Source organism: Brassica napus, chromosome A2 (genome assembly GCF_020379485.1).
Source record: "Brassica napus cultivar Da-Ae chromosome A2, Da-Ae, whole genome shotgun sequence".
Lineage (NCBI taxonomy): Eukaryota > Viridiplantae > Streptophyta > Magnoliopsida > Brassicales > Brassicaceae > Brassica > Brassica napus.
In genome coordinates, this window is record NC_063435.1 from 1668180 (window position 1) to 1691228 (window position 23049).

The 23049-nt window shown below is 38.4% G+C and overlaps 5 protein-coding genes across 8 annotated transcripts; 2 read left to right on the forward strand and 3 right to left on the reverse strand.

The window, feature by feature from the left end:
• Positions 1–3078: 3078 nt before the first annotated feature.
• On the forward strand, positions 3079–4888 carry LOC106367183 (transcription factor MYB34-like). 2 transcript variants are annotated; one of them, NM_001316195.1, is given in 5 exon segments: positions 3227–3464; positions 3546–3675; positions 3747–4054; positions 4338–4742; positions 4772–4888. In NM_001316195.1, coding segments are annotated over 4 exon segments (933 nt in total). In that variant the 5' UTR covers positions 3227–3331; the 3' UTR covers positions 4700–4742; positions 4772–4888.
• A 535-nt stretch (positions 4889–5423) lies between these two features.
• Positions 5424–10660, reverse strand: LOC106367182 (probable ubiquitin conjugation factor E4). The gene is made up of 15 exons (XM_013806901.3): positions 9629–10660; positions 9000–9204; positions 8703–8854; positions 8344–8611; positions 7968–8120; positions 7662–7865; positions 7469–7581; positions 7254–7368; positions 7049–7138; positions 6756–6959; positions 6460–6678; positions 6280–6372; positions 6039–6203; positions 5863–5952; positions 5424–5772 (listed from the first exon to the last, which is right to left on the reverse strand). Exons 1-15 carry the CDS (start codon positions 10498–10500, stop codon positions 5593–5595), a joined length of 3123 nt encoding a protein of 1040 aa, XP_013662355.1. The 5' UTR covers positions 10501–10660; the 3' UTR covers positions 5424–5592.
• A 233-nt stretch (positions 10661–10893) lies between these two features.
• Positions 10894–12956, forward strand: BNAA02G02600D. Its single transcript, XM_013802960.3, has 3 exons — positions 10894–11121; positions 11375–11421; positions 11509–12956. The coding sequence occupies exon 3, from the start codon at positions 11516–11518 to the stop codon at positions 12767–12769; it is 1254 nt and encodes a 417-aa protein (XP_013658414.1). The 5' UTR covers positions 10894–11121; positions 11375–11421; positions 11509–11515; the 3' UTR covers positions 12770–12956.
• A 694-nt stretch (positions 12957–13650) lies between these two features.
• Positions 13651–17906, reverse strand: LOC106368216 (chaperone protein ClpB3, chloroplastic). The gene is made up of 8 exons (XM_013808124.3): positions 17391–17906; positions 17103–17321; positions 16797–17034; positions 16532–16727; positions 16410–16464; positions 16185–16335; positions 15799–16107; positions 13651–15271 (listed from the first exon to the last, which is right to left on the reverse strand). Exons 1-8 carry the CDS (start codon positions 17604–17606, stop codon positions 13761–13763), a joined length of 2895 nt encoding a protein of 964 aa, XP_013663578.2. The 5' UTR covers positions 17607–17906; the 3' UTR covers positions 13651–13760.
• Positions 17907–18370: 464 nt separating this feature from the next.
• Positions 18371–22529, reverse strand: LOC106368217 (probable galacturonosyltransferase 14). Of its 3 annotated transcripts, none has more exons than XM_048748569.1 (6): positions 21728–22529; positions 21046–21101; positions 20815–20970; positions 20138–20728; positions 19320–19622; positions 18371–19247 (listed from the first exon to the last, which is right to left on the reverse strand). In XM_048748569.1, the coding sequence occupies exons 1-6, from the start codon at positions 22008–22010 to the stop codon at positions 18960–18962; spliced, it is 1677 nt and encodes a 558-aa protein (XP_048604526.1). In that variant the 5' UTR covers positions 22011–22529; the 3' UTR covers positions 18371–18959. The 3 variants fall into 3 exon arrangements, with proteins under 3 accessions (XP_048604526.1, XP_048604522.1, XP_048604527.1); XM_048748565.1 differs by having other exon boundaries at positions 21752–22341; XM_048748570.1 differs by lacking the exon at positions 21728–22529 and adding an exon at positions 21263–21665.
• Between the last annotated feature and the right edge of the window lie 520 nt (positions 22530–23049).

Below are 23049 nucleotides of genomic sequence, written 5' to 3' on the forward strand. Positions count from 1 at the left end.
TTTATTTTCAAAGAAGCAGACAGAGAGAGAGTTTGAAATGATTGGATATAACATAACTATCATGAATTTCAAGATTAGACTTATAAAGAGAGTTCTTATCAAGAAACCAAGAAGTTCTGTGGTTAGTGATTTTTCTTTTCAAAGAGGCAGAGAGAGTTGGAAATAATTGGATATAAGTTATAACTATCATGAAGTTCAGTATTAAAGGAAGCAAGTTCGTTATCTGGTTCTTTTCCATTGAAAGAGTTGCTTAAGGTAGTGATTAAAGACTTTTTTTTCCACTCCTTAATTGCTATTATTTTTATCAGGGTGATACCATTGTTTAACATCAATCTAAGACTATTCTAATGTCTTCTTCTCTAATTATGTCGAAACTGAACCTTGTTTATATCCGAGTTTTTGTATTATATATCTTCTATTTTTGTCAGCTTGTATTATATATCTATACATGATAGTTTTTAATGTAAATGTGTTCTTATGTACAGCCTGAAAAAGCTTCAGGAACCAAGCTAGAAGTGTTAGACTTTTTCAGTCTGATGAATCAGATTGAGCTTGATGCAGAGTAGCGTCTTCTCACATGATTTTAAAGCTCAGTTGATGACTTTCTTGATTTTTACAATGTCTGATCAAGTACACTAATTGCAGGAGATTTGTAGCATTCATCAAATGTGGGAAGCGGTGGTGGATCGACAGAATACCAACAAGTGGCATCATTTATGAATAGGCAAATATTGAAGTAATGTTAGGAGTTAGGACCATAACAGAGTGTCAATATGGAGTCAGCAATGTCATTTATAGAGGTTTGTCCCCATTGTCCTTTACATCATTTGTAGCAGCCATTTAAAATTTTTCTTTGATCCATGCAGCTTTCATATTCACATTTATTCATTTTTCTTTTTATTTTCTTAATAAAACTGATTTCTTTTTGTTTTTATTTGTGCAAATCTTTATGGTTTTGTCTTCTCTGATTCGATGAAGATGCATCTTATACCCCACAAGTTGAAGTTGGGATCCCACTCAATAAATCCCATTTTTTTTGCCTTTATGCATGGAACACATCAAGCTACTCTTCTTTGTTTGGTCTTGTAAAAATCTCTTTAGGTAATGAATGGCAACAGCGTTTTTTATAAAAGCGGTACGGTATTTGTGGGTCCTACAACTTTGTTACCAATCACAATATATTGCAACTTTGAGTGCGTTATTGTGTTTCTGGAAAACCGCAATTTGTTACCAATCATGTTTTCTCCTTCTTAATTTGCGTTTTTTGAAAAAAGACAACAATTTTTTTTTTGCGGTTTTCCAAAAAATATTTACTCAGTGGACCGCAGTTATTTGTCCCACTACCATTAACCAGCGGTTCAACATGAATTCCGCACCAAATAAATTATTTTATCATTTTTCTATAATTTTATGATAATAAAAACATGTCTATCGACATTAATAAATAATCTATGAGACGAATGCTTTTGGTTTACGTTTTGTGAGAGCCTGTTGGTTAATTTGACTAATCTATATACAACGATAGTAAGAGTATTTTTAATTAAATTAAGAGTATCATTCATTTCAATAAATTGACTTTATACTAATCATGTTATTGTTAATTTAGTTTTTATAAGATTGTCATCAATAAGTTATATTTAAACATCAAATTTTAATTAATTAACATTATTTCAATATTTTTCATGAATTATGATTATAACAATTTTATTTCAAAATAATTTGATATTTAAATTTATATTAAAAAAATTATGATGATATTGTCACTAACAACCAAATTTAATTTTAATTATATTAATATATTAATTTTACATTATTTTTTTTTCAAAACCGCACTACTCTTTTATCAAAACCGCACTACTTTTTTTATCAAAACCGCACTACTCTTTTAACCAAATCCGCACTTGTCCCGCAAACCGCATGAACCGCAGTTGAACCGTACCGCACCTGAATTCCGCACCGCTAATATTATCAAAACCGCGGTCACCATTCGGACCCTACCGTTTGCCTCCATAAATCATCTACCTTTCTTGGCAGCAAAATTTTACCTTGCTGATTATTACACTTGTACACCTGCAAGATACCATAACCATATAAGAGACCAGCTTCCGTACCATTGCTTAACATCAGTCCAAACAGATTTGGGTCAGAATGTCTAAATTTTAAACTGAATTGATAAAAGTTATGATGCTATTGTGTTTTGTTCTAGTAGGATGATTCTGAATATATTGTTTGTTTCTGTTTATATAATGTAAATTTTTTATACTCAATGACTCGCTGACTTGACACCAACAACAGTGTAGCAGCCAATGGAAATTTCATTCAATGATGAAGAAACCACTGCACAAGGGAAGACTTTTCAGCAAGAAGTACTTTATCTCTCCACAACCACAAAATGCTCCTTATTGAGGTTAGAGAGTTTTCCTTAAACTTCTTGTTCAACAAGTATAGTTCCAGTTGTTGTGGAAGATATATCTCACAACGCAGCTACATTTAAGCCAAGGCCAGCATTGTATATGCTAGAGGATTATCTAGAGCTTTCCTTAATTAATATTGTTGCTTGTGAGTTACATTGTAGTCATCATGTTTGTAAACATGATTGAAATTTTACCGCTTTCATAGAAATGAAACACTGGAGTAAAGAAGAAAGTCTTTGCGCAATTACTAAGTTTTCTCCTACTTTATGATCTATGTCTCACTGATATGCAACTGTAGTGACAGTTTCCTACTAGTCATCGCCTTTTTAACAGCATTTACTATCTACTCTTTTTAGTGAAGGTTACTGAGAGAAAAAAATCAAGTGAATTTCAAAGTGATGAGGGAATTTATTACCTATCTAAGATCAACAAAGTGATGAGGGCTAATAGGATAGATAGTAGCTAGTGACCTAAATTTACTTCTAGCACAAGAAATAACCGCTTTAATATTGTGATATAAAGAAGTAGCAGGTAATAAAAGATCACCGTTTTTCTTTTTGCTGTTGTGTGTGTTATCTCTCTCTGTCTCTCGCCTCTCTTAGAGGGAGACTTGCTTTTCCAGGTCTTTAAGCCACAAAAAGGTAATAAATTCTCGAGACCCCATTGTTAATAAATGCTCTCATCCATGTGAGAGAGCCGGGAAAAAAGGGGATTCATTTCATTTTCTTGTTGTCTGTCTTTCTCTAATCGCTCTATATATCATCCTTCATCACTCATTTATGCTTCACTTGTTAATATTTCTACAACTGGTAGCCAAAAACACCATTCCTTTGTTCCTCTGATGATGACCATGTGATGAATGATATATTCTCTTACTAGCTTCTCCTTCATTCTGTAATAAGATTTTAGAGAGAAAAATGGGTAGATCACCGTGCTGTGACAAGATGGGTTTGAAGAAAGGGCCATGGACATCAGAAGAAGATCAGAAACTTTTGGCTTATATTGACGAACATGGGCATGGAAGTTGGCGTTCATTGCCTGAGAAAGCTGGTGAACCTCTATCATCTTTGTGCTCTTAAATATTTAAAAACATTCTTCTCATCTATCTTCCTTCTTCTCAAATCTCTTCAGGTCTCCATAGATGCGGCAAAAGCTGCAGACTAAGATGGACTAACTACCTAAGACCAGACATCAAAAGAGGCAAATTCAACTTGCAAGAAGAGCAAACCATTATTCAACTCCACGCTCTCTTAGGAAACAGGTCTTCAAACAAACAAACAAACTAACAATCTTGGCCTTTGTCTGAATCTTTTGTTGTTGTTATTCTACTAGGTGGTCGGCGATAGCGACTCATTTGCCAAAGAGAACAGACAACGAGATCAAGAACTATTGGAACACTCATTTGAAGAAACGGTTAGTTAAAATGGGGATAGATCCAGTGACTCATAAACCCAAAAACGAGACTCCTCTGTCCACTCTTGGTGGTTTATCAAAGAACGCAGCTACACTTAGTCACATGGCTCAATGGGAAAGTGCTAGGCTTGAAGCTGAAGCAAGGCTAGCTAGAGAATCAAAGCTTCTTCATTACCAAACCAAAGTTTCATCATCTCATCATGAACATCTAAACATCATCTCTTCAGGTAAACAAAATACTTGTCCTTACTCCTTGCTGTTCGGGTAGTTCGGATAATTTGGTTTGGGTAATTCGGTTCAACTAAAATCTCGCCAAATTGACCCGTAAAATTGGTTCGGTATTCGGGTAGTTCGTTTTTAAAGTTTTTTTACCAGAACTAACGGAAGTTTTTTTTGTTTCAATTACATTTCGGTTAAAATTTTGGATAAAATCAGTTAAATTCGGGTAATTTCGGTTAGTTTGGTTTGATACTTCGGTTCGAAATTTTGGTTAATTCGGTTTAAATGCAGATCAACAAAAACAACAACAGCTTGATTCTCCGACATCTACAGTGTCATTCTCGGAAGGAAAGACAGAGTTTGTAGGATCATCATCAACGTGTCTAAATATGATCAAAGAAACAGAAAACGATTGGATCAGTTCAACGATTCACGAGTTTGAAGGAGTCGAAGAAGGGCTCACGGGTCTCTTGCTAGGTGGTGGCGGTTCACTAGGCCCGAGTTTCTCCGCTGATAAAAACGAGACGGCCGGCGATAGTAGTGGTGGTGGTGGTGGTGAGTGCAACAATTACTACGAGGATAACAAAAACTATTTGGAGAGCATTTTCAGCTTTGTTGATCCTTCGCCGTCCGATTCAACGCCTATGTTCTGAATCAAGGGCCGATGTCTCTCGGAAATGTTTTTGATTCTTTTAGTTTCTACTTTTTTTTTTTTTTTTTTTTAGTTTCTACTTTATATTAGACTTAATCCGATTTTTGCACTTTTACCTTAAATTACTGTTTCATTACTATTATTACTATGGTCTTATGGCATTTATTTGGATGAATGTTCCACGAAATGAACAGTAAATAAGGCATGTGACTACTATGCAAGCGACATGAAAGATTAATAGTAGTGATAATGTGAGTGTTATAATTACCTAACACGTTGACATGTCGATTACTATAAGATTAAAAATTAAATGTTGGTGGTTTCATGTCATTTTCCGCCTTTGTTTTTTGAACATCTTGAATTCATTTTCTATTTTTCCAATTAAATGTAAGAAACAGTGAAACACCAAAGCCGAAAAAGACCAAACCAATCTATAACGTAATGAAATCATAAATATGATCGTGTTCATGATTGGATTCTATTTATTTGGATAGGACCCCATGAATGTGGACCTAGAAAAATATCCGAGGACCCAAAGTTTCAGAAAGATATTAATTATTGAATTGTCACCAAAACAATAATGTGATGATTTTACGATAAAATTTAAATAATTCTGGATATGTTTACTTTGTCCAAGCTAAATTTGATTACTTTTTTACTTTTATGTTGATACCATAATAAATTTGGAAATCATTTGAATTGAAAAAAATACAGGACCTCAGATATGAGGATAAAACCAAGTCTTCTTTCCATGACATCAAATCAATGGCATTTGGAAACAATCATCCCTAAATAAACACATTTAAGAGCGCAAAATAAGTCACAATCCTAGTAATAAGGAAAGGCCTAACCAAAAGTAATAAAAGAGGGTTGTTATTTTTGTTTGATACATGACTAATCGATTAACATATCACTACTCGTAGTCTGTATCCTCTCCTTGTTGCTGCTGCCATCTTCACCACTTGCCCGTTTCTTAGACTGATGCGACCTCACAAACTCATCTATTCTCGCTTTCAACTCCACGTCCGGTATTAACATATCCGATGTCAAATGTGCTCGGTTAAACGGATCGTGCTGCACCAGAACCAACATTCATCAGATCAACTGTGAATATATATATATATATATATATATGAATAATCAAAATGTGTTAGATTTGCTTACATTGTCACTGAGAAGATGACGTTGAATAATGGCACGATCAACAGTGGTTTTTGAGCTTGGAAGTATCACTGGATCTCTCATTAGCGTGTACTGCAAAAAGAAACAAGAACATACATTATTAGGGTATGTTACTCAAACAAGATAATGTTTTCTGTTAGATAAAGACAGAAAAATACCTGAATTGGGTCGAGGAACTCTTCTGGTATTTCACCAAGTGCGGCTTCAGCATCCATAGCTTCCGAAGCAGCAGCTTTGGCCTTTGTTCCCAACTCCATAAACTCCTGAATGATTCTTCCATCTTCGCCTATTCTCCTAAGCACATCTGCTCCTGCGTTGAATAGCTGCAAAAACAAGCACTCGTTTTGTTCAGTAGAGAGAAGACACATATAATATGATGAAAGATTATTCGGTTTTGACCTGTTCGTTATATGATCGTCCATCACTGGATATGGCACCGGGGAATATGTTTTCCGAGTCTCCTCTTGCGAGATTAACATATATGCGAACAATCTTCAAAGTTCACCAAAAGGTTCGTTAGTTTCTTCTTCACACATATTGGTGAGAGGAGGCTGAGTAAGAAGAATAGTAATCACTAACCTGTTTAAGCAACTGTCGTGGACGGAACTCGTACTTCTCAGGATCTTTCAAGCTTAAAGACTTACGTTGTGGTCCCACGAGTTGTAGCAAGAAGTAATTAAGCATATTCGCAACCCTCTCAACCATCTCAGGGAGAAGAAAAGGGGCTGTGATCTCTTCAGATGTAAACGCAAGCATAGTCACATCTTCATTAGCCAGCTTCATGTCGATTCTAACAATCTGCAGAGCAAAATAAAATTCTTTGAGGCGTCATGAATCGAGTTGAAAACATGGTATAAGAAGTGTAGTCCACTAACGTTCTCCTGAGAATGGAAGAGTCTCGTTCTGTCCTGTCTCTCTTGCGCTGGTCTCTGCTCCCACTCTGCAGTATTCGACATCTCTGCCTCGATTTTTTTAATCTCAAGAATTTTGTTAAGACTTTCGTCCAGAAGATAGATGCTATCATTGACTAAGAAGTTTAAGAAGTTCAAGTACACGCCCTTCTCTTCCTCTTTTGCAATCTGTAACCCATCAAATTTGATAATAACATTTTACAATTGGCACATGATGGTGGAAACTCAAAGCCATGGTAAGGTCATTAGGAATTTACCCGTCTCCATGCATTTCGGTGACTAGGTACTTGCCAGAGATACTCTAGAAGCTCGGCAATGTTGTGGCGAATGTTGAACTTGTCATAAAACTGCATTTGGATCACTCGATTTCAGTCACGTTAAAAGCAAGAGAAAATGACCATTAAGTCTTCCAAAGTTACTCCAGGAACATTATAGCCACTAAACAAAATTTCTAACAATCACCTGAGTATGAGAACCCGTGAACTCAATGTCAACATATAGTTTCAGTAAATTCCTGACAAGATACTCGAGTGATAACTGATGGCCTTCAAAGAGAGTTGACGTAGCAGAAGAACCACTAGAAAAAAAATTGAAATACCGAGTTAATGCAATTATTGTTACACACTAGCAGCACAAACTGAGGATTTTAAAGCTTTCTACCATGGGAAGGAAAATACCTTGAACGAGGCATCCAGCAGTTCAGAACTTCAACCATCTTTGCTCTGAGATACGGGTTTCTAACATATTCAGGACTTGCCATGAACATTATTATGAAGTTCATAAAATCGTCCTTCAGAAAAGAGAACAACCATCATCAATGCATGTACAAAAGCAAATTTCTACAGACATATGAGATAAGACTAAGCATACCAGCTGCACCCCATCCAAAGCTTTGGGGATTCTTGAAGCAAATATCAGTAACTCCATTGCATCTTCAACAAAATGCTCAGGCATACAGGAGAATTCCATGGGGCAAGTTGATGGTAAAGGCATCTTAAAGCCACCAACAAGTCCAACTAACCAAACAACCACTAATCGATAGAAAGAGAGGGCTCGCTGAATAAAATCTCCATCCTTCAAAACAATATAAAGATAAAATAGCTATTACTATCAAGTCCTAGGTCCAGAGAAAACGGTAAAGATGTTGTTATAAGAGCATAGAACATGATTACAAACCCTTAAAAGTTGAGCCTCATGACAAAGCTTTTCTTGGGAATACAGCTCTAATTCCTTTTCCATTCTGGTTATGTCAAGTTCTAACTGTGGAGAAGGTGACTGGTCTCTCATGGCTTTTAATGTTGCAAGATTGTCTTCACCTCTCGAGATGTCCTACGTCATGCGAAAAAAGAAGAGAAAAGTAAAGAACATTACAATAACTATCTTCCACATCCAGGCATCAAGGACTCCTACACAATCTACCTGCAATGCCTTCTTGGAATTACTGACAAATGCTTTGTCCATATGTTAGCAATCAAGGTTAAATATATGCAAGACAATTAAACATAATCATTCCTCCTAATATTTCAATTCGGGAAAAAATAATGATGATTACCTGAGCAAGATGTTTAAAGTCCGAGAGTGCTTTTAGGAGACCCAAATTGAGGACCCTTGCAGTCATAAAGAAGCATTCAGAAATGAACGTGTATTTAGTTGTTGACTTTGCATTTTGCCCAGTAGCATTACTACTTGAACTTGTCGCTTCTTTCGATTGTAACAAGCGACTTTCGTTCTCGTTTCTAGTGTCAGTTGCTTTTGCCGTATTATCCTTGTTAATCCACTCAAAAACTTCCTCGGATGATGCATGGAGAGCAGTCAAGTCGCTGTTGTAGATCATTAAAAAATATTATCACGCATCATGAATATATAGAATCCAACAAGTAGATACCCTTGCACTTATTTCGAGGCCCTTACCTTAATTTCAAGCGATGTCCATAGAACACATATTTTGGATCAATCTTATCTCTTTTAGTTAAATGCGGGTCCAAAAATGGTTCACAAAGACGGAGCATAACTGCACTGAGGTTACAGAACATGCCTGAACTAGCACAAGAAACTGGATCAACCTGTCATACAAGATATACATGTTAGTATATTACAGAATGCCGGATTGAGCAGAAAAAACAAATACCAACTTAACGAAACCGAGAAGAGAAAAATAATAAGGCATAAAGATCTGAAGCAAATATCCATCTTATTGGGAATGATCACCTGTATATGACCTCTCGACGCATTTGCATTGATCACCTCAGCAAGAAACTGCAGAACACACTCACGTGTATCGGTACTTTTAAGTAAAATCATCAGTACATCATGCAGCCCACTGTACAAAATGTTCATAAAGTTTTTGATCGTAGAGAAAGATGATAACAAATCTGCAGGACGACGTTCCGATGCTTGAGAGAAACACTGCTGCCTGACATTCACAAAAACAATATAGACATATATTAGCATCCCCTTACCAGGTTAAGAATATGATCTGATGTGACCAGGAGAACCCTTTCATTTTACACAATTTGTCCTTTTCAAATAATATCAGTGTTCAATAAACAGTCAAGATCTTCAGTACATACAAGAAGAAAACCTTCAGAATAGACAACTTCATCAATAGTATTCTAAACCTAAAGAGAGCTAACTATTATTTCTGTAACTATGCTGGATTTGTCTAATCATGCTTAAAAAGACATCACCTAACAGTGTAGTCTTTATCTGCTACTTTCCTTTTTTGATCAAGACTACACTTCGAGTAGAGCTAAACACTTATTTTATCTTAATTATCTCAATAAATACACAACCGCAGAAGTATCAGCAACAGAAACTCCCCAAATAAATTCACTCACCCAACATCAGGTTGACTCTTGAAGAGAGTGTTATCAGGCAATGCACTAATATGAAAGAAAGGTCCAAGAATACTCGTCAACTCCATAGCACGACCGTTCATATACGCCCCACGCGGAACCCACCACTCATGACTAACCAGAGACTTAGCTCCCACAGGCAAGCTAACAAGATACTTAAGCGCCCTCAACGGCGGCTGGAAATCACCAAGCACAGAGACGTTAATAACCGTCGACCTCAAATCCTCATACAACTCCTTGAGAATCACATCCAAGTTATCAAAATCCGAATCCTTAAAAAACTCATCCAAAAAACCAGGAGGAGACTGAACGCCACCGCCGCTACTACTCCCACCGAACATATCCAACGAGCCAGAACCAACCTCCGAGAAAATCAACGGAAGCAAAGGAGAGACACTCCTCTTCTTCATCCCCACTCCAATTGGCTTATTATCCGAGCTCCCAAACATATCGGGATTCGCCAGGTGGATCCTGCAGTACGAAACGGCGAGCCTCTTCGCCTCTCTGGTGACGATCTCCATCTCCGATCTGAGATTCTTATCCTTCATCGACTGGATCTTCCTCGACTCGTCGTGCGCGCGGCGGTAGCAGCCGACGAGGTAAGGGAAAGGCTGTTCGGCGGCGGGGAAGGTGCCGGAGAGGCGGTCGATGAGGACTCGCTCCATCAAGTCGCGGGAGAGGAGGAGGTCTTTGCCTTCGCTGAGAATCTCCGCGGCCGTCATCTCCAAGTAGACGACTCGAGGATCGGGAGGAGCCGCGGTGGTGGTGGAGTCCGTTAGGGTTACGTGGAGTATCTTGCGGAGGATTATGTCCTCGATTTCCGCCGGCGATCTCTGGGGCTTGCTCGTCGCCATCGGAGCAGAAACGGTTAGGTAACTATTAATTGAGTTTAATCAAATTAAAGTATTTAATTAAAATTCACGAAGCCATCGGTGAGTGATAAGAAGAAACTTCTGGAGAGAGTTCTCTAAGACAAACTCCGATGACACGATACTCGATCTGTGCAGCGTCGTGTACGTGGCGTCTAACGACGTCGTTCGTGATTTTTATATATCTAGTTGGGCTTTGGGCCTTTGGCCCGATTATTACGATTCCTGGCAGTTACCCATGAACGTTACAATAATTTGCTAGCATTGTTCAGAATAGTGATTGATTTACATATGGATTTGTCACTTTGAATCAGGCCCGTTAAATAAGTGGTCACACCACAACACCTATATATGAATTTACCCGCGTGTTTTCAAATGACTGTTATTGTTATTTTCTCTCATCCGAAAGTTCTAACAAAAAGGATTTACTCAAAAAGCAAAAAAAAAACGGATAACCCCTTTCCCAAGAAATCTGCTGAAAATGCGGGAGAATAGGAAAGAAACTGGTTTCTTCTTCTTCTTGCCTTGGTGGTATGAAACAGAAACCTCAGAGAAATAATGAATGGCTTCTCTACTTCCTCAAAGCTCTCTGCAGAAACCAAACAGGTTAGAGTTTTTCTTCTAGCTTTACGTGTGGTATGCTTTATCCTGAAACGCTTATTATGTCTCTTGCATTGGTAAATAAAGAAAATATTTTTATTTGTATATATGATGATGATGATGGTGGTGGCTATAAAGGCTCTTAATTGTTTTGCTTGAATCTAAAATGGGTTTCAAAGGTTTAGTTAATGTTCAAAATATTCGTAATCAATCACATTAGCAATGTTCTTAGCTAATTAAGATTATACCTCTTAATCAGGTCGAGGATCTTCTCTAGCATAGATGTGTAATTAAAAACATCAAAAGGTTAGAGTTCTTTTACTTTCCTGAATCAAACATTCTCCTCTTCCTTTGTGTTTGCTTATACATCTGTATGATCCTTGAACTCTCTAGATTACTAATGGCTGAAGAGACCGTACATCTGCCTGATTCACCATATGTAAACAGATCATGGAGAAGGATTTCTACTAGAAAACTGAGTTTCTTATACACTGAAGAGAAGATTCTCCCTAACTATCTCAAATCTACTGGTTCTTGTCATGACGTCTGCAAGTACGGAACAAAACAACATGAGCCTAAAGACAAGCCTAGTAAAGTTTCACCTCTCAAAAGGGTTAACAGAAGCTTCTCTGGAATTCTAAGCTTTGATAATTCACCTTTAAAGAAGAAGAAGAAGGCATTGACCAAATCGGTGTTGAATCCTTCTCTTGGCTCTGGTAAGACAAAGAAGACGGTTTCAGACACTTTCAAAAAGGTTGTTGTGTCAAGGAGAAGAGAGTTAGAGAGGGTTGAATATAACAAGCGTGTCACTGCTTTGAAGCTGATGTCTGTTGCACAAACAGCAGCCATGGCTCTTCGTCGCAGTACTGTTAATAGAAATAAGACTAATGGTGGATCTACTATGTCTTCAAAACGGTGCTCCAAGAGGATGAAGACAAAGAAGGAGTGCAATGTTCCTATAGTGGATGAGACGTGTAAAGACTTGGTTGATGAGGAGAAAACTCTCTATGTTATCAAGATGGGAACAGGGAATGAGACTGTTGAATCTGAAGTTCAGAACCAAAGGTGTGTCGTGGATACGCCTACTGATGATCTAAAGAGCCAAGGAGACGATGAGTGTATTTTGACTGAAGCTGATGATGAATCTTCTCAAGAAGAGGAAGAACAAGAGGAAGATGAGAACACACCAAGGCAAGGAAAAAGCAAATCCCTCTCTGTAAATAGCAAGTCAATGAAGCTGAGATTCAAAAGAGGAAAGTATAGTGATGTTGGATCACAAGACAACACTCCAAGAAAACTCAAGTTCAAGAGAGGAAAAATCGTTACCAGAGCTGACACAACTACACAATCCGGTGGTCGGAGAAGCTTAAAGACCAAAGGAACCAACATTAGCAACGACAAGGAACAAGAACATAAAGCTAGATCGTTCAAAGTTGTCCTAAAACACCAAGAGACACAGAAGAAGGGAGACTCAAGAGTGTTGTTGTTCAACAAGGTGATCAAGAAAACAGCTAATAAGCTTGTGGAGACTCGCAAGAGTAAAGTTAAAGCTTTAGTTGGTGCTTTTGAGTCTGTCATATCTCTCCAAGAAAAAGAAAAACTCTTATCCAACAGCATAACACTCAAAAGTGATTATTCTCAGACCATTCACTAACTACTATATAATCTGTTTTTCTTTATGTATGTATGTAAACATTGGTAAATATGTATAAGGGTGTTCCCTTTCATCCGTCTGAGGTTTGTCCGTATTGTAAAGCTAGAGTGTGGAGTATGCTCCAAGCTAAGATTATACCTCAGAGTGCTTGCGTTCGTTTGGAAGCTTATGAAGATTGTATTGAGTATTTTGTTTGCCTTAATGGACATTTGATTGGTATATGTACTCTGGCGCCTTTGTCTGTTTCGGAGGATGAGATTCCTAGCGTGGAGAGCAATCTCATAGAGAAGAAACAAGGTACTCTACAAAACCACTCTCTTACTTAGGCCTAGGGGTAGTTCGGTTTTCGGTTAGTTCTGTTCAACTTCAACATAAATCTTACCGAATTAATCCGAAATAAAGTTTGGTTCAGTATTTAGTTAATTTGGTTTTTGAATTTTTTGATTTAATTTTGTTAAAGTTTCGGTTAATTCTAGTTAAATTCGGTTAGTTCATTTTAAAATTTGATTAGTTCGGTTTGGATTTTTGATAAGGTTCGGTTATAATTTTCTTTTTCCGAATACCGAATTCTTAATCGAAAATTTTGGTTCAGTTCGGTGCAAAACCCAGCCATGTTTTTACTGGTATACAACAAAACAAGCTTCTTTCACCTGACAACAGCAAATTTTTGTCTTTTTTGTGTGCAGACAATGGCATTGCTAAAGAAAACGTATTGAAAAGAAACATTCTTTGTTGGGTGGAACTGAAAATGGAACTTTCTCTCAAAAACGACTAACAAATTCAAATCAATGTAACATCGATGTGTGAAAACATCTGTAAATTTGACAATTTGTGTAATTCTGCCAAGTGTACCGCATCTCTTGAGATTCATTCACAAAGGATTTCGAGACATGAGCACTTATATAACTCACATTGAGATAATTTTTTTAACATTGTGTTCCGTCACAAGTGACTACTAAAAAGTCTTGAAACTTGTCGTTTCTCAACTGCTCTATTTTGAAAAAACTTCTTCTTCTTTTCCAGCATCCGCTGTTTCCGACTCAATCTTCTTGAAAATGAGCTTCTGCTGAGGTAACTGACCATTGGAGAACGCTGTGACCTCCGTATCAATCAAAATGCCATCTTCTTCCTTGAAATCTCCTCTCAAGATACCTTTAGCCAGCTCGTTCTCAATGTTCTGCTGTATCACACGCTTCACAGGTCTAGCTCCATAGTTAGGATCATACCCAAGGCTCCCAAGAAGATCCACCGCCGCATCTGTGACCTCTATCTTCATCTTCCTGTCCGCAATCCGCTTCTGCACACGAGCAAGCTGTAACCGGACAATGCTGTTGATCTGGTCGCGGTCGAGAGGCTGGAAGACTATATACTCATCAACCCTGTTCATAAACTCGGGGCGAAAGATCGATCTAGCAGCATCCATCACTCTCTGTTTAATGGTCTCGTAAGCGAGCTCCTTAGCATCATCATCAGTGTTGTTCAGGATAAACTGCGAGCCGACGTTAGATGTCATGATAATCACCGTATTAGTGAAACTCACGGTACGTCCCTGAGAGTCAGTAACCCTACCATCGTCCAGGATCTGGAGAAACACGTTGAACACATCTCCATGAGCCTTCTCAATCTCGTCGAAGAGGATCACCGAGTAAGGCCTTCTTCTAACCGTTTCAGTCAACTGCCCTCCTTCCTCGTACCCGACGTATCCAGGAGGAGCACCGATGAGTCTGGAAACAGCGTGTTTCTCCATGTACTCGCTCATGTCGATTCTCACCAAAGCTTCCTCCGTGTTGAAGAGGTAAGAAGCGAGGGCCTTAGCCAGCTCGGTTTTGCCGACACCGGTCGGCCCCATGAACATGAAGGAAGCTATCGGACGGCCAGGATCAGATAGCCCAGCTCTCGACCGTTGGATCGCTTCGGCTACTGCAGTCACTGCAGGGTTCTGACCCACTACACGCTTATGCAACTCTTCTTCCAAATGTAAGAGTTTATCTCTCTCTGACTGTTGGAGCTTGGAGACAGGTATGCCAGTCCATTTACTCACAATCTCAGCTATGTCGCTTCCCAAAACCTCTTCTCTGAACATCGACTTCCCGGAGCTTAAGTACTCGTCAAGCTCCTTCTCAGCTTCGTTTAGCTGCCGCTGGAGCGAGTTCAAGCTTCCGTATTTGAGCTCTGCTGCGCGGTTTAGATCGTACTCGCGCTCGGCCTGCTGGATCTCGAGGTTTACTCTGTCGATCTCTTCTTTGATGGACTGGAGACGGGACATGACGGACCTCTCGTGCTCCCACTGTTGTGTTAACTCGGCTTGCTTCTCCTTTAGTGATAATAGCTCGGTTTCGATACGGCTCAGCCTTTCTCTGGAAGCTTTGTCTGTGTCGTTGGTTAGTGATAGCCTCTCCATTTCGAGCTTTATCACTGCACGGTCAAGCTCGTCGAGAGCTGTGGGTTTTGAGGTGATTTCCATTTTTAGTTTGGCTGCTGCTTCATCGACCAAGTCAATTGCTGGAAAAACAGTTAACCAAATCAGTTAGTAACACTGTCCGTTAATGAAGACATATGATAAGATTAGGCATGGGGACATTTATCCAGAATCTAAAAAAGAGGTTTGGTTCGGGTTTAGATCCTATCAGTTGCCCAAGCGGATCCTATATCTCTAGATATTAACTATATTTAGTTTTAAATTAATCAGATAATTTAAAAATATTATTTGCGGAAAAAAAATTAAAAATATTATTTAGAAACCAAAATACCAAAAAAATTGAATTACTAGAGTATTTTTCATCCAAAATTTTATCCGAAAACCCAAAAAAATCTGATATATAATTCGAAAATTTTGAATTTTCTGACATTTAACCCTAGTTAACCAAACAACCAGAACTGAACTACAAATACTAACTGGTTCCTAACTTTGTTAATACAAAGCGAAACCGAACCAACCTTTCTAAATACTCGAACAGATCCTAAACCTCTAGAACCGAAGAACAAAAAATGCCCATGGCTAGATAAGATTGTAGCAACAAAGTACCAACCTTTGTCAGGTAGAAACCGGCCACTGATATAACGGTCAGAGAGGATAGCAGCTTCCACTAGAGCACTGTCCGAGATGCGAACTCCATGATGAAGCTCATACCTTTCCCGCAAACCACGGAGAATTGAAATAGTGTCTTCAACGGTGGGCTGATCTACATAAACCTGTTGAAACCTACGTTCCAAGGCTGGATCTTTCTCTATGTACTTCCTGTACTCATCAAGCGTTGTTGCACCTATACATCTTAGCTCGCCTCGACCAAGCATTGGCTTTAGTAGATTACCAGCATCCATTGCCCCATTAGTTGCACCTAAAAGAATGAAAAACAAAACAAACTTACTTCAAAACCATTGCAAGAAAAAAAAAAAGTAAAATTGCTTTGCATACCTGCACCAACAACTGTGTGGATCTCATCGATGAACAAAATGATTTGGCCTTCCGAGTCTGTGACTTCCTTGAGAACAGCCTTTAGTCTATCTTCGAACTCTCCTCTATACTTTGCTCCAGCTATAAGTGCACCCATGTCTAGAGATATCAACTGAAAAGAAACCAAAGGACTATTGAGACACCTGTAAGAAAAAAAGTTTGGTTTTTATTGTTGAATTTGAGTACCTTTCTATTCATCAAAGCTTGAGGTACATCTCCTTGCACAATCCTCTGAGCAAGTCTGTTTCAAAAATTTGAATCAGCATTACATAGACATAAGCTTAAGTATTTGATAACTTAGTGTTTACCCTTCTGAAATTGCGGTTTTACCAACACCAGGTTCACCAATCAACACAGGGTTGTTCTTTGTCCTCCTGGACAGAATCTGAATGCATCTACGGATCTCATCATCTCTTCCAATCACAGGATCAAGCTTTCCTTCTCTCGCCATTGCTGTCAAGTCTTTACCATACTTCTCCAACGCCTCATACTTCCCTTCCGGATCTGTGTCAACATAAAACATTCAAGTCTCTTACCCCATTAAAACACATTGCTAGTGAGATCACCACCAACCTTGGTCAATGACTGATTGTTTCCCTCTAATGGACTCAATAGCAGTTTTCAAACTCTTCTCAGATATCTGAAAATCCTTAAACAACTGTTTACCAAACCGCTTGTCCTGAGCAAAAGCAAGAACCAAATGCTCCACTGAGACGTAAGAGTCTCCCAAGTCTTTCTTATACTTTCTAGCTCTCTCAAACAGACCTTCAAGGTCACGTCCCAACATCGAACCAGCAGATTCTCCATACACCTGGAAGTCGCTAACTAAATTCACACTAGCCTCCAAAAACATTTAAAGAGACATTCATTGTTTGTTACCTTTGGTTGGCGTTGTATGAACTTCTCTGTTGCTTCTAGAACCTTAGTGTTATCCACACCGATCTTAGAGAAGATCCTACGAGCTAAACCGTTCTTCTGCTCCAAGAGAGCTTTCATTAAATGCTCTGTCTCCACAATCTGTTGCTTATTCTCTTTAGCCACGTCTGGTGACGAAACTATCGATTGCCACGCCATCTCTGTGAACTCTTGCTGTGTCAGCTGTAACAACCAAACAAACAGAGTGTTCACCTTTACAGTAGAATTAAAGCTCAAAGTTTGAGACTTTACCCTTCCGTTGGATGAAGCTTCACATCGGACGACGAAGGGTCGATGCTCGAGCCTCCGCGTGAGCCTCGCGCTGTGCTTCAGTTTCAGTGATTTGAAGGAATTGGGCTTCGCCGGAAAAGCTACAGATGGTTGGAGATGAGAGAAAGTAGAAACCTTTCGGGACTCCGATCCTACGCCGATCACGCCACTAAACGCCGACGTAGCAGTCGTCGCCATTTGGTCGGAGAATTTTAAAAACGGCAAACTGTTCAGATAGGAGGATGTGAGACGACAGGCGGTTTAGTACGAATTCGCCGAAACGGCGAGGTGTTTACTTGAGAATTCAGCAAAGGTTAACGCTTTTTGTTATTTTTTCTTCCGTCTTCGCGTGGTTTAGCGAGAAGTAGGAGAAGGCGAAGGAAGGTGATGATAAGAAGGGTGGAAGGTGCTAAACGACGCCGGAGGCTTCGTGAACCCGCGGGATGAGGTGCGCATCTACGCACGTAGTCCTTCTTCTGACACGTGTTCCGTCACGGAAATATATGATTTTTCCATGTAGACATAATATTAAGTTGGGCTAAAGAGGTCGGCCCATGAAGACCGTAAAGAGAAATTAAAAAACGTAAATCACTTGCAGTTACAGAGCGTGGCTTGTACGCTCCAATAGAAAAGTCACTTTTAGTTTTACTCACTGAGCGCGTCAGAACTGTATTTCCTTTCAGTATAGATTTTTCTTTAATTTTTGATTAAAACATTAATCTTTTCATTGCTCATGAAAAAAGAAGATTGAGGTTGATGATGTGCTAAATAAGAGAATAAGCCAATAAAATGATTTGTAATTTCACTTGTTCTCCAGTTGTTTTCTTAATGACTCACTCTAACGTGCAAGTTTGAAATGTTATCTAATGATTCCACGGGTGTTACGAATCAGAATTACATTTGAAGCCAAGCCTCAAGCTATCAAAAAGCCAATCTTGTCACACAATAAAAACTACAAGAAGAGAAAAAAGTAAGAAGATTACATTTCTAAATTTATCTTGTATAACCTTCACAGATTACACTGCAAATCTCACAGCTTCACATGATATGAAGCTAAGAAAGAAGATACACTTCTAAAGAGAAAAAGTCTTATGATCCCATACCAACCCAAATGATATAATAAGAAATGTGGATCAATTGCAACAAGCGTATAATTGTTCTTCAACTGGTCTTTCTAGTCATGACCCCTTAATAACCAAAACCAAATCCAATCTTTGTCTTTCTTATGAAAGATTCAAGAACTGGACTTTCCAATTGAAACCGAAAGAATTCAAAAAGGGCACCTCCTATTTTACAGAAATAATGAATCTTTATCTCTTACCTTTCTCTTTCTCTTTCTCTTTCTCTTTCTCTTTCTCTTTCTCTTTCTCTTTCTCTTATACAGCAGCTTTCCTTTTAGCTGCAACAAGCTTCTTATGTATATGGGCAAACTAATACTTCTGAATCTTGAGTGAGTGCTCCTGTTTTGTCTCTTTCTTTTCTTACTTTCTAATATCTTCCCTCTGTCTTCTACACCCAGCAGTACCTTTAATATCTATCTGAAAGTTTCCGTTATTGATACTCCAAGATGTGACAGTTCCTGATGAAATCATTGGAGTAGTTAACGTATTTTGTCCAGAACGGCCGGAGATGCTCAAAGCCAATCTCCAGCCACGGCTTTGATTGCCCATTGTAGTGTATCACCGCAGCTTTCCTGACATTTTCTATGTTGGTCTTGTTCTGATATCCTAATCCTAGCATATGCCATGACGAGTCTATTACGTGAACATGACCCTTAAACGCGATCAGAGCAGGAGGCAACGTTCCAAGCTTCCACATTGCCAGATTCAACCTTAGATTCTGCACAAAAACCAAACAGAGTATGAGAGTGAGGTAATAATATAAAGAGTGTAGGCTTCTTTAATAGTTTACCTCTCTAAGCCAAGAGTGATACGTTTCTCTGATATTTGTTTTTCTCCAAGCTTTTAGATCGAAGACATTCATACCATATGCCCAAGCGCATTCTTCAGGGTCTAAATGCTTTGCAATGAGCGGGTGGGAGAAATTGAAGTAGTTCCTTAGACGCTTTGACATCACCCACTCATCTTCACCCCGGCAGGTTTCTACTGCTGCATTGACCTTACCACCAAGGTCAAGGTCCCAAAGTGGAGCAAGGTCTCTCTGTACTACTATATCATCGTCTAAGAACACCACCTTGTCCAAGTTTGGGAAAAGCTATAACAAAAAGAAAAGAGAGAGGACATTAGCATATGATTTTAAGAGAAGATTAGCATATAGCACTAGTCCTGGGCATATTATCCGAAACTCGAAAACCAAACCGGAACCGAACCCGATCCAAATTTACAAAATCCTGAATGGTTCTTATTTTCCTAAACCCGAAAAACCGAAACCGAAAACCAAACGGATGCTCAAATATTCAAAATATAATAAAAATATTTATTTTATTTTATATATTAAATTATCATTTTTAAATAAAAGATATGAAAAAACCCCGATTTTTTTTTGTTTTTTCGGGTTTAACTCGGGTTTTTGTGTTTTTTTGGCTTTAGACCCGAACCAACCCTGAACTATTTCTCATTCGGTTCCATTTCTGGTTTTATATAAAAATAGAAACCAGACCCAAACCGATCCGAACAACCCAACCCGAATAACCCAAAAACCGAACCGACCAAATGGCCACCACTATATAGCACAGGTGAAAGTTGAACAATGGGGAGGTATAAGATTACCTCCGGTATATATATCCTAAGATGATTGAGCAAAGATATATATTTTGGACTTCTAGACTGCAACTTCGAAGCAAATCTCCTCGGAGTTGTCTCAGTAAGGTTCGCCCCAGCGACATGATTCCCATGGTAATAGTTCCTGACACCATTATGGCTCTCAGCAGCTTCCAGAACCGGAACATTCTCTTTTGTCAGCCAGTCAAACTGATGAACACCTTTAACTTCCACAATAGCAGGCGCAACACTATTGAGAGCAAACCAAGAATGCATACCCGCGTACGTTTTCTTGTCTGTGATGATGTGAAAGACGATTTTCTCCGGGTTCGAAGATGACTGCACGGCGGACGAGACCACGACGGATGCAGCGAGTATATTGTCTGTGGAGAGAATGAAATGGTGGTAAGAGTTGTTTAAGAGAAGAGGGAGAAGCTCTGGCGATGGGAGCTGACGGCGAGCGTGAGCGTTGGAGGAGTATTCGTCTGTGAGTTTTAGAGAGAGACAGTGGATGCCTTTGGGGATGGAGCTCGCTGCGAAGTGCTTGTTCGTGAGTTCGGCGAATTTGGATTCTCTGATGTCTTGTTCGAACTTCTCCATCTGATTTTAAGACAAGAGATAAACAAATCACATTAAGATAACGTTCTTAGTTTAGATGGATAACTTTAGTGAAAGAACATACGTACCATGGCTCGTAAGACAAGAGCAAAGGTTTTTGCATCGTAGTGGTTGTTCTTTATATCGGAAACAAGATGGCGAAATGAATCTGGAAGTTTTAAACCATGTGGAATCTCTTGAGTGCTTGCTTCGTTTAGGATTGTATAGAAGTCTCTAGCTAGTCTCTGCAGTAAGAGAACACACAAAGGAAATATTATTTAAGGACATGAAAAGTAGTGAAAAATTAGCAAACAACTCACCTCTGAATCATCTACTCTACCAAGAAGACGTGGACCTAACCGCCTCCCTAAACAATCTGAAAGTAAGAAAAAATAAAAGAGAAACTTAAACAAGAGCATCACAAGTACATAAAACGAAATCATCATATCATTGCAAAAAAAAAAAACACCAATCTAGAATGGAGAAACTCAGGCAATGAAATGAACATCCTAAACCATAACATATGAATGTCTAAACCTAGTAAGGAGGGATGAATCTGTAGATTCAACTCCATACAAATAAAAGATCCTACAAAATTAATGTGAGAAAATAGATAGTGGCATTATATCTAACCACTAACATGTAAAAGATCATTAGTGGGGGACCTAACAAGAAAAATCCAAAAATGCTCAACTGAACACTAAAAGTCCCATGCTCAAATGCCACATGCTAGAGACACTGAACACCAAAAAGATGCTAACTTTTTTGTCAACCTGCCAAAGTCCAGCTGATAAAGAATATCACAATCATTGCACGAAACTAAAAATATAATCCTAAATTAATCTTTTTTTTTTGTTCAAATATAATCCTAAATTAATCTAATCCAGATAAAAAAAACCAGTAAAGACAAAGAACACAACACAATCAGAAACTAAAGATTCAGTGAAGACAAAGGAAGGAACAAAAGAGGTTTGTTTTTTGTTTTTTCTTTTTTTTGTTTACCAATGGAGGAGCACTTGTTGGCACCTTCGAGGGTAACAAGAGCGGTTAAGATGAAAACAAAAGGCAACAAGAAGGCGAGGATCAAGATGGTGTGGAAGAGAGTGCGGTAAGAGATGTGACGAGCTGCGAGTTTGATCTTCATCAAGTCAGAAGTAGTAAACTCATTGCTGCTGCTCGATATCGTGATGCTTCTCATGCTAGGCGATACGTGAAGCTGCATCCTTTTTTGTAAACTCCCAATCCCAACATCAGATCCGTTTTTTAGCAAAAAAAAAAAAAACATCAGATCCGTCGATCAGGTTCTCGAACTATCCTCCAAACCCGTCTCTGTTTGGCTCCTTGTCCTTATTCTTTGTGGTCTTCTCGTAGACCGCCGCATTGGTGTTTTCCGACCACCAGATCCGAATTTGAGATTCCCGCCACCTCCTCCTCTGGGAGATTGCTTTAAACCGAAATTGGATACGAGAATTTAAATGGGTTTGCCGCAAAATCACGTCTTGAGCAGTCCTTGACAGAGATCAAGATTCGAAATCAAAGAGCTGAGGAAGAAGAAGAAATGAATAATTGAGAGCTCAGTGAGTTTTGCCGGTGGATCTAAATATATTTATTCCAAACCCAAATGAAAAGAAAAAGAATATCCCCGAAAACAAAAAGAAAAATGATAATTAATTGAAGATTTAAAATTATATAATGGGAGTTAATTGGGTGACTTGAGCTTGAGTTTAGGGATTGTTTTATAGAGAGCTATAATTAAGCAATTGTCTCCTCCTACCTATTTTCATGGCTAAGCCAATAGTTTTGCTTTCTCATCATCTTTCCTTCCTCCTCTCTTTAATGATTTGATATAGTACTATAAACTAATTGTAATCAATGAAAATTGACAATTTAGTTGATATAAAACATTATAAATTTCATTCAGGATAATTAGACATTAATTTACTCCATCTTCCTAACCTCTTAGTTAGATGCTAATATTTATTCATAATCGTTAGATTAAGGCCACCAGCAAGAGTAAATTGGCATCGTCCACATGAAAACTGGGTGGATCATTACACTAATGATTTTGAAGTTTTTTTTTTTTTTTAACTTGAGATGATTTTGAAGTTGTTCTAGCTGGTAGGGATTTTCTCAAATTTATTACAAGAACTCGTACAATTCTCTGTCGTTTTCGTTTAGCATGTTACCAAAAAAGTAGTTTATTTAATTTCATTTATTATATGTTCAAAAGTTTTGTTGTTGAATACCATAGGCATAGACCAACCGACACATTCAATTATGACTTTTCTAATCTAAAAGAACAGAGCAAAAAAGTCTTAAAATTT